At 43.8% G+C, this 13,900-nt stretch overlaps 1 protein-coding gene across 1 annotated transcript in view; it reads left to right on the forward strand.

The window, feature by feature from the left end:
* The window catches only part of LOC122928946 (nicotinamide N-methyltransferase-like), a 33,902-nt gene extending 20,301 nt beyond the window's left edge, over positions 1–13,601 (forward strand). The window contains exons 3-4 of the mRNA XM_044282292.1: positions 4,750–4,957; positions 12,998–13,601. Coding sequence (XP_044138227.1) covers positions 4,750–4,957; positions 12,998–13,427 — 638 coding nt within the window. The 3' untranslated portion in view covers positions 13,428–13,601. The remainder of the gene's footprint in view (positions 1–4,749; positions 4,958–12,997) is intronic.
* The last annotated feature ends 299 nt before the right edge of the window (positions 13,602–13,900 follow it).

The raw sequence follows: 13,900 nt of genomic DNA on the forward strand, positions 1-13,900 counted from the left end.
TGCCCATCGCTCTGAGGGACAGAGCACACCAAAGCCAGTTCCATGGAGTTCCCTGGTGTGGCAGTTCTTTAGGCAATGTGCTGACGACAAGACACGGGTGGTTTGCACTCTGTGCAGTCAGAGCCTGAAGCGAGGCATAAATGTTCTAAACCTGAGCACAACCTGCATGACCAGGCATGCAAAGTACTAGCCAGGGCCGTTACTTGGACCGGGCGGGCCAGGTGGCCGCTGTCAGCACCAACAGCGAGGAGGCTCCTTGGCCGCTGTAGCGACTGCCACAAATACCACACACTGTAACAACATGCAGGACAGTGGCGGCCTTCTCTCACCTCCCAGCAGCGCCCTTCCTACTTTATAAACACCCTGCCTGTGTCACAACTTGCATGGTTCTAATGAGAGGGAGAGATGTGTCTGCTGGGATTTTAACCCACAACCTTCTGTATCAGAGGCAAAGCACGTACCCACACAGCTATAAGAGCTGCATAGCCACTGACTGAAAAATAAAATATAAGACTTCTACTGTAGACTGTTATAGCTGTTATAGCTAGTGTACATCTATACACATGACAGCTTCCCCAACACACCCAGCACTGCTATATCTCTATATGACAGCTGCCCCAGCACACACTCAGCTCTGCTATATCTGTATATATGATAGCTGCCCCAGCACACCCAGCTTTGCTACATCTAATACACACGACAGCTGCCCCTGCACACTCAGCTCTGCTCTCTATATCTCTAAGTATTACTATACAGTAGATAGATATATAGAGATATAGCAGAGCTGAGTGTGCAGGGGCAGCTGTCATGTATATAGATGTAGCAGGCTGGGTGTGCTGGGGCAGCTGTCATATATAGAGATATAGTAGAGCTGAGTGTGTTATGGCACTATAATACTGCACACTCAGCTCTGCTATGTCTCTATATATCTCTAAGTATTACTATACAGTAGATAGATATATAGAGATATAGCAGAGCTGAGTGTGCTGGGGAAGCTGTCATGTGTATACATGTAGCAGAGCTGGGTGTGCTGGGCCAGCTGTCATGTGTATAGATGTAGCAGAGCAGGTGTGCTGGGGAAGCTATAATATATAGAGATATAGCAGTGCTGAGTGCAGTGGGGCAGCTGTCATGTGTATGGATGTACACTACCTATCAAAGCTATAAACGAGTCTACAGTAGAAGTCTAATTTTTTTGTTGTCAGTGGCTATGCAGCTCTTATAGCTGTGTGGTTAAGTGCCTTGCCTCTGATACAGAAGGTTGTGGTCTAGGTTCGAGTCCCAGCAGAAACTTTTATGAAATACACAAGCACTGACTCCATATATGGACATACAGCGTGGGACACAGGCCAGAAGAGGCCTGCATCGCTGACATGGAGGTAAGTATAAGTGTTTTTCTTTTTTTTTATACCCGACTGTTACTGCCACATGGGGGGAGCGGGAGGCACTTGATAGTGGCATATGGGGGCAGGGGGGTTGGCACCTGATACTGGCACATGGGGAGAAGGAGAGAGGCACTTGATACTGGCCCATGGGGGGTGGCACTATGATACTGGCACATGCGGGGGTGAGTGGGAAGGAAAGAGGCACTTGATACTGGCACATTGGGGGGAGATGGCACTATGATACTGGCACATAGGGGGGTGGGTGGAAAGGAGGGAGGCACTTGATACTGGCACATTGGGGGGCTACTGGCACATGATCGGAGGCTACTGGCACAGAAGGGGGGCTACTTGCACAGAAGGGGCTACTGGCACATGATAAGAGGCTACTGGCACATACGGGGGACTACTGGCACATAAGGGGGGCTACTGGCACATGATAGGAGGCTACTGGCACATAAGGGGGGGCTACTGGGACTTGATAGGGGGGCTACTGGCACATTATAGGGGGGGTGACTGGCACATAAGAGGGCTACTGGCACATGATAGGAGAGGCACTCTGGCTACTGGCACATGATGGTGGGGGGCTCTTATTACTGGCACATGATTGGGGGGCATCTATGGGGGCACATCTTACTGGCACATGATTAGGGGGCATCTATGGGGGCACATCTTACTGGCACATGATTGGGGGGCATCTATTGGAGCACTTATTACTGGCACATTATTGGGTGGCACCATAGGGGCATCTACTGAGGCTAAAAATAAGGGGTATTTTATATGGGGGCTCTGTATAGGGGCATTTTATACTGGGACACAACATTATGGTGGGTACTTTGGGGAAGGGGGGAGAGGAGCACTATGGGGTCATCTACGGGGGCACTGAGAAGGGGTATTTTATATTGGCACATTATGGGAACATTAGCTCAACTGGGGGCATTACAAGGGGGTATGTTTTGCACATTATAAGGAGAATTATTTCTACTGGGGGGACATTATGGAGGGCTTTATTACTCCCCCATGGTATGACCCCCCAGTAGCAGCACCAGCCTCTCCCTGCTCTGCGACCCCACTGCCCTTTCTCCAAATCCTGATTATAAAATCTTTCTCATTAGGATAAAACACAACATCAGCTCCACCGAGCCTCCGGCCAAAGTGTTGAAGTGGTGTCCGAGATCCCCAAGGGCCAAGGCAAGTAATTGTAAGTTTTCATGTGGAGTATGTTTATGTTATACACATATAGCCTACACTGTGCCACACAATATACAGTATACCTCTATACTGTGCCACACAATATACAGTATACCTCTACACTGTGCCACACAATATACAGTATACCGCTACACTGTGCCACACAATATACAGTATACCTCTACACTGTGTAGGGGTTATACTGTTTATTGTACAGCATGGCTCAGAGGTTATATTGTCTGGTATGGTGTAACCTCAATATCTTTTATGTACAGTATACAGTAATCCGCCTTGCCATCTATGCTTTGAATCTGGTTTTATATGTTACTTGGTTTTTGGACATTTACTTGCGTGTGCTAGTTGAGACCTGCTGTGATTGGGTTTTAGTTAGTTTTTAAATTCTAACATGACAGTTTTTTTGTTTTGCACATTTTTGATGATTGTTTTTCATGACTACTCTTCTAAGGGTATTGCCTTCCTTTATACTGCAGTTCTCCTGTACCACTCTGCGCACGACTTTTAGCAGTTTAAGCAGTACTTTAGGATTTTCTTTTGCTCTCAATAAATCTTGTGTTGTTAACCATTAAAAAAAATATAGAATATGGTGATACAGTTGCAAGTACTCTTCTGATATGATTTCATCAAGCAGTTTTGATGGGGGGTGGGGGGGGGTTTATTGGACACTCGCCCTGAGAGAAATTTTACCTAGAAACTGCACTGGTACAAGCTACAGTGGAATAGACACTTGAAAAAACACAAAAGATCTGAGGCGCCTCCTGCTCCCTCCTCTACTGCTCTCTTGGCCTCTTCCTCCACCTCTGGAGTAACTGGGCCACCTGCCATCCCGCAAAAAGAGAATGTGACAGCACCACCACCAGCAGTGTCACCGAGCATGAGCATCTCCACACTGTCCTATGGAAGCGGTCAGCTGTCCATCCCCCAAACACTGGAGAGAAAGAGAAAAACCACTTTAAAACGTGAAACCAACCTCAGCTTCAGTTCCGAGGTACTGTCCACAGCCAACGAGGACAAGCTTGTGTTCATTAAAATAAACCAGGCATGGATCCCACTCACAGGACTTGTCCATACCTTCTGCAGAGTAGAGAGGTATACTGGCCACACTCAACTGTTGTTATACTCCAGCAAAGTTTGTTCTGCAAGTTGCCAATGTTTTGAGGCCTCCCCAAATAAAATAAAAATATATAATATAAAAACATAAAAAACATAACACAAAAACAGTGTTGGCTACCTCCTCCCCCGCCTCTTCCACCTACACCACCACGTCCACCTCCTGGTTCAAGATCATTATTTCATGTATTGGCAGAGTAGAGAAGTATGCCGTCCACACCCAAAAATGGCTATAGGTCAAACACAGAATTAACAGACAAATAAATAAAAAATCCTCCTCCACCTCTTCCCCCTACACCGCCACATCCACAGCCTCCTCAACGTCCTACTCCTCCTGGTTCAAGATTATTATTATTTTTTTATGTATTCTATGTTATTTTAAGTCATTTCCCTATCCACATTTGCTTGCAGGGCAATTGTATGACTCTTAACCCCCTTTTTGGGTTCTTTTGCAGCCCTCTAGCCCTTTCTGAATTTCTTAGATCCATTTTATAGCACCAAAGTTCAGGTTCAGGGTCAAGTTTGGTCCAACCTGAACATACACGGGTCCGCTCATACCCAGTCTTAAAGGGAACCTGTCATCAATGTTATGCTGCCCACACTAATGGCAGCATAAAGTAGAGACAGGTGAGTTGATTTCAGCGGTCTGTCATTTAAAAGTTAAAAGTAAGTGGTTGCTGAGAACCAACATTACAATTATTGCAGACTGGGCCTGGAAAAGAGTCACGGCCACCTGAGAAGAGTCATGGCTACTCATAAATTCCTTCTCTCCCTGGCCACCTGGCCAGGAGAGAACTGTTAATCATTGATGGGTAACAGTGCAGAAGCAACCACTTACCTTTAGCTCATGAGTGACACACCACTGAAATCTGCATTTCTGTCACTATTTTATGGTGCCCTCAGTGAGGTCAGCTCAAAGTTGATGACAGGTTCCCTTTAAGGTTGCTTCCATGCCACCCTGCACCTAGGTAGGAATGGTTTGTGAGAGTAATTTGTGACACCTAATAATATACCTTACTAACCTGATATTTAAATGTTATCTTTCAAGGTGGAGTAAGAGGAGAAACTCTGCTTGATTTTGGCACCGGAGCCTCCATTTATCAACTCCTCTCAGCCTGTGAAGTGTTTGATAAAATCATTGTTTCAGATTTACTCGAGCAAAACCGCGCTGAATTCCAAAAATGGCTGAACAAGGATCCAGATGCTTTTGACTGGACTCCCATCATCAAACGTGTATGTGAGCTGGAGGGAAACAGGTACTGATGTGTTTCTTAAGTTTACACCAAGTTAGGCTACTTTCACACTTGCATTGTTAATTCCGGTATTGAGATACGGCAGATGATCTCAATACTGGAATTAAACAGATTCATTTTGGTTTTGCACATCAGGATGAATCCGTTCCGTTAGGATGCGGTTGTGTAAAATCAAAACGGAAAATCAAAAAATGAATCTTTAAATACATTAAAGGTCAATTGGTGACGGATACGTTTTGTTTTAGGCTCCTAAAAAATGGATCCATTACTATGGACTTACATTGTTTTCAGTGCCGGATCATTTTTTTTTCCACAGCATGCAGCATTTTTCTGTCCGGTCACAAAACGGAACTAAAGACTTCCTGATGCACCCTGAACGGATCTCTTTCCATTCCTTATGCATTCCATTCAGAATGCATGAGGAATGCATGAGGAAACATTTTTTCTGGTACTGAGATCTTCTGCCGGATCTCAGTACCGGAAAACAACAACGTAAGTGCGAAAGTAGCCTTAATAGATTTAAAGGGGTTATCCCATGACTAATGTAAAAAAATGAAAATCAGACATCATGTAGTACACTAGCAGAAGGACCCGGCATCGCACGGGTATATTTCATCTATTTCATTTAATGTTTGTGTGTGTTGTTAAAAGATATCTACAGTACCCCGACCCTTTAACAGTGACCTCCACAGCAGCCGCCCTTCATTAGTGACCTCCACAGTACCCATCTCGTTAGCAGTGATTTCCACAATAACTCGCCCCCTTAACAGTGACCTCCACAGAGCTCAGTTCCCTAAAAATGTGAGCTCCACAACATCCCACTAGATGGTGACACTTTTTGGCCCAGAAACCTAAATCTAAATCATAAATCCAATAGCCCAAGCTATAAAGTTCTGTTTTTGTCCTATTTGTACATCTTTAAAAAATAACTTTTATTATAATGTTAATTATGTGATTCTTTACAAGAAAAGCCTTATGCGATATTTAAAACCATACAAAGCATTAGTATTTACTCTGTGTTTGTTTTATATATTATTATTAGATCTCTTCCATATAAAGTACAGACCAAATGTTTGGACACGCCTTCTCATTCAAAGAGTTTTCTTTATTTTCATGACTATGAAAATTGTAGATTCACACTGAAGGCATCAAAACTATGAATTAACACATGTGGAATTATATACTTATCAAAAAAAGTATGAAACAACTGAAAATATGTCATATTTTAGGTTCTTCAAAGTAGCCACCTTTTGCTTTGATTACTGCTTTGCACACTCTTAGCATTCTCTTGATGAGCTTCAAGAGGTAGTCACTTGAATTGGTCTTCCAACAGTCTTGAAGGAGTTCCCAGAGATGCTTAGCACTTGTTGGCCCTTTTGCCTTCACTCTGCGGTCCAGCTCACCCCAAACCATCTCGATTGGGTTCAGGTCCGGTGACTGTGGAGGCCAGGTCATCTGGCGCAGCACCCCATCACTCTCCTTCATGGTCAAATAGCCCTTACACAGCCTGGAGGTGTGTTTGGGGTCATTGTTCTGATGAAAAATTTATGATGGTCCAACTAAACGCAAACCGGATGGAATAGCATGCCGCTGCAAGATGCTGTGGTAGCCATGCTGGTTCAGTATGCCTTCAATTTTGAATAAATCCCCAACAGTGTCACCAGCAAAGCACCCCCACACCATCACAACTCCTCCTCCATGCTTCACTGTGGGAACCAGGCATGTAGAGTCCATCCGTTCACCTTTTCTGCGTCGCACAAAGACACGGTGGTTGGAACCAAAGATCTCAAATTTGGTCTCATCAGACCAAAGCACAGATTTCCACTGGTCTAATGTCCATTCCTTGTGTTCTTTAGCCCAAACAAGTCTCTTCTGCTTGTTACCTGTCCTTAGCAGTGGTTTCCTAGCAGATATTCTACCATGAAGGCCTGATTCAAACAGTCTCCTCTTAACAGTTGTTCTAGAGATGTGTCTTCTGCTAGAACTCTGTGTGGCATTGACCTGGTCTCTAATCTGAGCTGCTGTTAACCTGCGATTTCTGAGGCTAGTGACTCGGATGAACTTATCCTCCGCAGCAGAGGCGACTCTTGGTCTTCCTTTCCTGTGGCGGTCATGTGAGCCAGTTTCTTTGTAGCACTTAATGGTTTTTGTGACTGCACTTGGGGACACTTTCAAAGTTTTCCCAATTTTTTTCGGACTGACTGACCTTCATTTCTTAAAGTAATGATGGCCACTCGTTTTTCTTTACTTATCTGCTTTTTTCTTGCTATAATACCAATTCTAACAGTCTATTCAGTAGGACTATCAGCTGTGTATCCACCTGACTTCTCCACAACGCAACTGATGGTCCCAACCCCATTTATAAGGCAAGAAATCCCACTTATTAAACCTGACAGGGCACACCTGTGAAGTGTACACCATTTCAGGTGACTACCCCTTGAAGCTCATCAAGAGAATGCCAAGAGTGTGCAAAGCAGTAATCAAAGCAAAAGGTGGCTACTTTGAAGAACCTAGAATATGACATATTTTCAGTTGTTTCATACTTTTTTGATAAGTATATATTTTCACATGTGTTAATTCATAGTTTTGATGCCTTCAGTGTGAATCTACAATTTTCATAGTCATGAAAATAAAGAAAACTCTTTGAATGAGAAGGTGTGTCCAAACTTTTGGTCTGTACTGTATATATATATATGTTATACAGCTGGGTCTGAACCTAGATACTGTATGTATCAAAGCAAATGGATGTGTTATTTTCACACTATCCTTGCTCTTTATTATTTGTCACTCTTATATACTGTTTGCTACTGCCTGTGTAACGGGGTTCCGAAGGTGCACTCGGTCCCCCATTAGCCGCAGACCTGCTGCTTATCTTCGGGAGTGAGGATCTGTGTTTGACGTCGTTCCCAGGGCGGTTTTACTAGCTGGGTGGCTCCCTGCTCCTAAGTCTGCCTTGAGCGCCGAGCTGATCACTCGGTGCTCGACTGGTTGGTCTGTCGGTCATGTGACGCTGGTCACGTCACATGACCCTCACTCCCCACTATAAATACAGGCAGCCTGCTGGCCACAGGTTGCCTGTTAATTTAGGTTCCACCTGTGATTTTGTCTTCCTGGCGTACTTACCTCCTGCTGAATTCCTGACCATCCTCTGCCTGCTCCTTGTGTACATTGCTGCTCTCCTGGTATTCTGACCCCGGCTTCCTCCTGACGATCCTCTGCTGACTCCTTTTGTACTTCACATCTCTCCTGGTATTTACGACCCCGGCTTCTCCTGACTATTCTCTGCTTGCTCCATTTGTACTTTGTAGCTTTCCTGGTATTGACTCGGTCCGTTCACATTCTGTTGTTTGTCTGTCATCCCTGAACTTATTCTAAGCTAGGGATTGCCGTCCATTTGTCCCCTGTCATTAGGACTTGCGAGGCAAGTAGGCAGGGGTAAGGGTGGAGCGCAGTGGTCACTTCCCTCCCCCCTGTGTGTGTGTGTACGCGACCGTTACAGCCTGGTTTCAGGGAAGACGTGTAGACCTAGATTTGCTTTATTTGTAACAACTGTATTACTTTACAGCAACTGTATCCATTTAAAGGGTTTCTGCTATCAGATTTTGTCATATGTACAGTCAGGCCATAAATATTGGTACATCAACACAATTCTAACATTTTTTGCTCTATACTCCACCACAAAGAATTTAAAATGAAACAAACAAGATGTGCTTTAACTGCAGACTGTCAGCTTTAATTTGAGGCTATTTACATCCAAATCAGGTGAACAGTGTAGGAATTACGACAGTTTGCATATGTGCCTCCCACTTGTTAAGGGACCAAAAGTAATGGGACAGAATAATAATCATAAATCAAACTTTCACTTTTTAATACTTGGTTGCAAATCCTTTGCTGTCAATTATAGCCTGAAGTCTGGAACGCATAGACATCACCAGACGCTGGGTTTCATCCCTGGTGATGCTCTGCCAGGCCTCTACTGCAACTGTCTTCAGTTCCTGCTTGTTCTTGGGGCATTTTCCCTTCAGTTTTGTCTTCAGCAAGTGAAATGCATGCTCAATCGGATTCAGGTCAGGTGATTGACTTGGCCATTGCATAACATTCCACTTTCCCTTCAAAAGCTCTTTGGTTGCTTTTGCAGTATGCTTTGGGTCATTGTCCATCTGCACTGTGAAGCGCCGTCCAATGAGTTCTGAAGCATTTAGCTGAATAAGAGCAGATAATAATCCCCGAAACACTTCAGAATTCATCCTGCTGCTTTTGTCAGCAGTCACATCATCAATAAATACAAGAGAACCAGTTCCATTGGCAGCCATACATGCCCACACCATGACACTACCACCACCATGCTTCTGATGAGGTGGTATGCTTAGGATCATGAGCAGTTTCTTTCCTTTTTATACTCTTCTCTTCCCATCACTCTGGTACAAGTTGATTTTGGTCTCATCTGTCCATAGGATGTTTGTTCCAGAACCGTGAAGGCTTTTTTAGATGTCGTTTGGCAAACTCTAATCTGGCTTTCCTGTTTTTGAGGCTCACCAATGGTTTACATCTTGTGGTGAACCCTCTGTATTCACTCTGGTTAAGTCTTCTCTTGATTGTTGACTTTGACACACATACTCCTACCTCCTGGAGAGTGTTCTTGTACTGGCCAACTGTTGTGAAGGGTGTTTTCTTCACCAGGGAAAGAATTCTTTGGTCATCCACCACAGTTGTTTTCCGTGGTCTTCCAGGTCTTTTGGTGTTGCTGAGCTCATTTTTTAAAGAATGTTTACAGTTGTTTTGGCCACGCCTAATGTTTTTGCTATCTCTCTTATTTTTTTTTTTTATTTTTTTTTAGCCAAATGATGGCTTGCTTCACTGATAGTGACAGCTCTTTGGATCTCATCTTGAGAGTTGACAGCAACAGATTCCAAATGCAAATAGCACACTTCAAATGAACTCTGGACCTTTTATCTGCTCATTGTAATTGGGATAATGAGGGAATAACACACACCTGGCCATGGGACAGCTGAGAAGCCAATTGTCCCATTACTTTTGGTCCCTTATCAAGTGGGAGGCACATATGCAAACTGTTGTAATTCCTACACCGTTCACCTGATTTGTAATGTAAATACCCTGAAATTAAAGCTGACAATCTGCAGTTAAAGCACATCTTGTTCATTTCATTTCAAATCCATTGTAGTGGTGTATAGAGCCAAAAATGTTAGAATTGTGTCGATGTCCCAATATTTATTGACCTGACTGTAGCGGACTGACACTAGCGATGTGCTAGTGTCAGCAGTACATGACAGTCTTCTTTGTTCACTTCTGTCTGAGGCCGTTCACCTAAAAAATTTATTTGTATCCATATGCTAATGAGCCTCTAGGTGCTATGTGGGCGTCGATTCAGCACCTAGAGGCTCCGTCTACTGACCATTTTCGCAGCCCATGTCGTTCTTCTAGCCCGCCCTGCAACTCTTGATTGACGTCCGATTTGCCTGCATCTGTCTAAATCCCGCGCCTGCACCGTACGCTTCTGTATTCGGCGCAGGCGCAGTGAGTGAATGCTGCGCTCCTGGTGCCGGCTTCCTCACTGTAACGTATTTGCCTCGGATGCGGACCATAACTACGGTCGTGTGCATGAGGCCTAACTGTGACCTCCACCATTCGCTGCCCCCTTAACAGTGACTTCCACAGCAGCCCGCCCCTATTTGCAGTGACCTCCACATCATCCCTCCCCCTAAAAGGGGTTCTTCACTTTCATTTAACTGATGATCTATCCTCTGGATAGATCATCAGCTTCTGATCGGCGGGGGTCCGACACCCGGGACCCCCGCCGATCAGCTGTTTGAGAAGGCAGCGGTGCTCCAGCAGCGCCGCGGCCTTCTCACTGTTTACCGCCGGGCCGCCCGCCCACTGACGTCACGACTTGTATCAACTAGAGTGGGCACGGCTAAGCTCCATTCAAGTGAACAGAGCTTAGCCGCGCCCACTCTAGTTGATACAAGTCGTGACGTCAGTGGGCGGGCGGCCCGGCGGTAAACAGTGAGAAGGCCGCGCCGCTGCCTTCTCAAACAGCTGATCGGCGGGGGTCCCGGGTGTCGGACCCCCGCCGATCAGAAGCTGATGATCTATCCAGAGGATAGATCATCAGTTAAATGAAAGTGAAGAACCCCTTTAACAGTGACATCTACTGCAGCCAGCCCCTTTAACAGTGCCCTCCACAGCGGCCACCCCTTTATTAGTGACTTCCACAGTACCCCATCTCCTTACCAGCGATGTCCAGAACACCCCATCCCCTTAACAGTGGCCTCTACAGCAATCTGCCCCTTAACACTAACCTCCATAGTGGACCATCCCCTTAACTGTGACCTCCACAGCAGCCTGCCCCTTGGGTGCCCAGAGGTCCGGTTTTAGGCTGGACAGTCCAGCGCAGAGCCTAGACGGACACAGGGATGTCTTTTTGATCAGCTCACTCTCAGACAGCAGCACAGTGCAAATACAGTGATGGAGTTTAAGCATGCATGGGATAGGCATAAGGCCATCCTTCATATAAGATAGGGCCAGGGGCTATCCATAGTATTCAGTATATTGGGCAGACTAGATGGGCCAAATGGTTCTTATCTGCCGACACATTCTATGTTTCTATGTTAACTTCCGAAGCGTGCTTGAGTCTTTGGGATATTAGTATAGTTTAATAGGTTCCCCAATCTCAGCCAGGGAATACTGTTACAGGAGCGGGAGTGCAAGGCTCCTGCTTCCGGACTGCTCAGATGCCGCTTCACCTTCCACAAAAACATTAAATAAAAAATGTCTTACACACCCCAAAATGGTATCAATGGAAAGTACAGATCAGCGTGCAGAAAATGAGCATTCAAACTGTTCCATACACATAACTACAGAAAAGTATAGGAGTCAGAATATGGAGATGAAAAAAAACATTACATTTATTTTATTTTTTCAGTATTAAAACACAAGAAAAACTATACATATTTGGTATCACTGTAATCATACAGACCTGGAGAATGAAAGTAACAGTCAGTTTTACTGCATGGAGAACGCCCTAAAAACGAAACCCTTAAAACTGTGGCAGAATTGCATTTTTGTTCCACCATTTCCTCAGTTTTTTTTTATTTTTTATTTTTATTCTTCTGATGGGTCAAACAAAAACAGTGAGCCAGAATTCTAAGATAAAAAAAGTCCAAATTCTGTAATATAAAGTCTCATTAAGATAACCCCTGTGGAAATGCATATGGAGGTCATAGAGAAGGGTCCACTGCTCGTGACTTACTCTATGTGTACTTCCACACGATCAGGTATCTGCATGCAGTTTTGGAAGCCAAAATCAGGAGTGAATCAGGAAAGGAGATAAAGTATACAGGATGGATACAGCATCTTCTGTTTTTTATTTTATTTTTTTTATTCACTCCTGGTTTTTGCTACCAAAACTGCATCAGGAAACCTGACCGCATGGCCGTCCCCTTAAATATACAGCAGCTCTATAAAAGCTGTTCTTGCTTTTGCCTGTTAATGTATTATAAATGTTTGCCTTTTTTCCCCTGCAATATCCAGCTAATTCACTTTTGACGGCTGATTTTGGCATGAAAAATGTAGTATTACATGATGGCCTTTCAAATGAATGGTTATTCACATGATTCACTGGTGTCTTTAGCCTGCCAGAGCAGGAGTCACTTACGGTACATCCACATAGTCAGGTTTCTGCATGCAGCTTTGTAAGCCAAAATAAGGAGTGGATCATAAAAGGAAAGAATAAAGAACAGATACAACTTCTCTTTTTTTTCATTTTTTTTTTTCTTTGCCCCTGGTTCTGACTTCCATGCAGAGACCTGACCATGTGGCCATACCTTATTGAGGGGCTCTACCAATAGGCTTATCAAGGAGGTTCCTTAACAGGAACCCACCTCTTTGAAGTCCATATGCAATAAGAAGGCATATACTGGAGATAGGAGTCTTCACGAGACAACCCATTCAGTCAGGATAGATCTGCTATCATTTAATGAGCATGCAAAAAAGTAAATTAATTTTATTCTTTTCTGTCTAAAGGAAGGATTCTGAGAAAAAGGCTGAGAAACTCCGCAGTAAGGTGAAACAAGTCCTGAAATGTGATGCTTTGAAAAGAAACCCTTATGAACCTGTCATTGTGCCACCCGCTGATTGTCTCCTGGTATGCCTCTGCCTTGAAACCCCATGTAAAGATATGAAGTCATACTGTAATGTTCTAAAAAATTTCAAGGACTTGCTAAAACCTGAAGGTCAAATTTTAACCTTGGGTACGCTAAATGGTACTTATTATCACGCTGGTAAAAAGCGCTTTAGTCTACTGAGCTCAAAAAAGGAAGAGCTGGAGATGGCGTTTAAAGAAGCTGGTTACATTATTAAAAAAGCTGTGTATACCCCTCGTGTTGATAAATCAAAGATAGATGTTTCTTATTTTGAAGGTCACTATTTTATTCATGCTCATAAACCAAAGTAAGCCCAAATTCTTTAGTGACCATTTTTTGGAAAATACCACAAAATGTCTGCATGCTTTAGCTTGTAAACATTGAGACTGGATTGAATCTACAAACTCAAAAATAAAATAAAACTAGAAAAAGTTCCCAATCGCTGCCCGAGTATGAAGTGTTGTTCTGTTTTTGTGTTTATTGGATTTTTCCCAAGGGTTCCCACGAGGCCAATTTATACCTTTTTTTTTGTTTTTGTTTTTTATGGGGAAATCACTAGTATCCCTATACAGTTGCAAGAAAAAGTTTGTGAACCCTTTGGAATTATATGGATTTCTGCACAAATTGGTCATAAAATGTAATCTGATCTTCATCTAAGTCACAACAATAGACAATCACAGTCTGCTTAAACTAATAACACACAAAGAATTAAATGTTACCATGTTTTTATTCAACACACCATGTAAACATTCACAGTGCAGGTGGAAAAAGTATGTGAACCCCT

The sequence above is a fragment of the Bufo gargarizans genome, chromosome 2 (assembly GCF_014858855.1).
Source record: "Bufo gargarizans isolate SCDJY-AF-19 chromosome 2, ASM1485885v1, whole genome shotgun sequence".
In the NCBI taxonomy this organism is placed as follows: domain Eukaryota; kingdom Metazoa; phylum Chordata; class Amphibia; order Anura; family Bufonidae; genus Bufo; species Bufo gargarizans.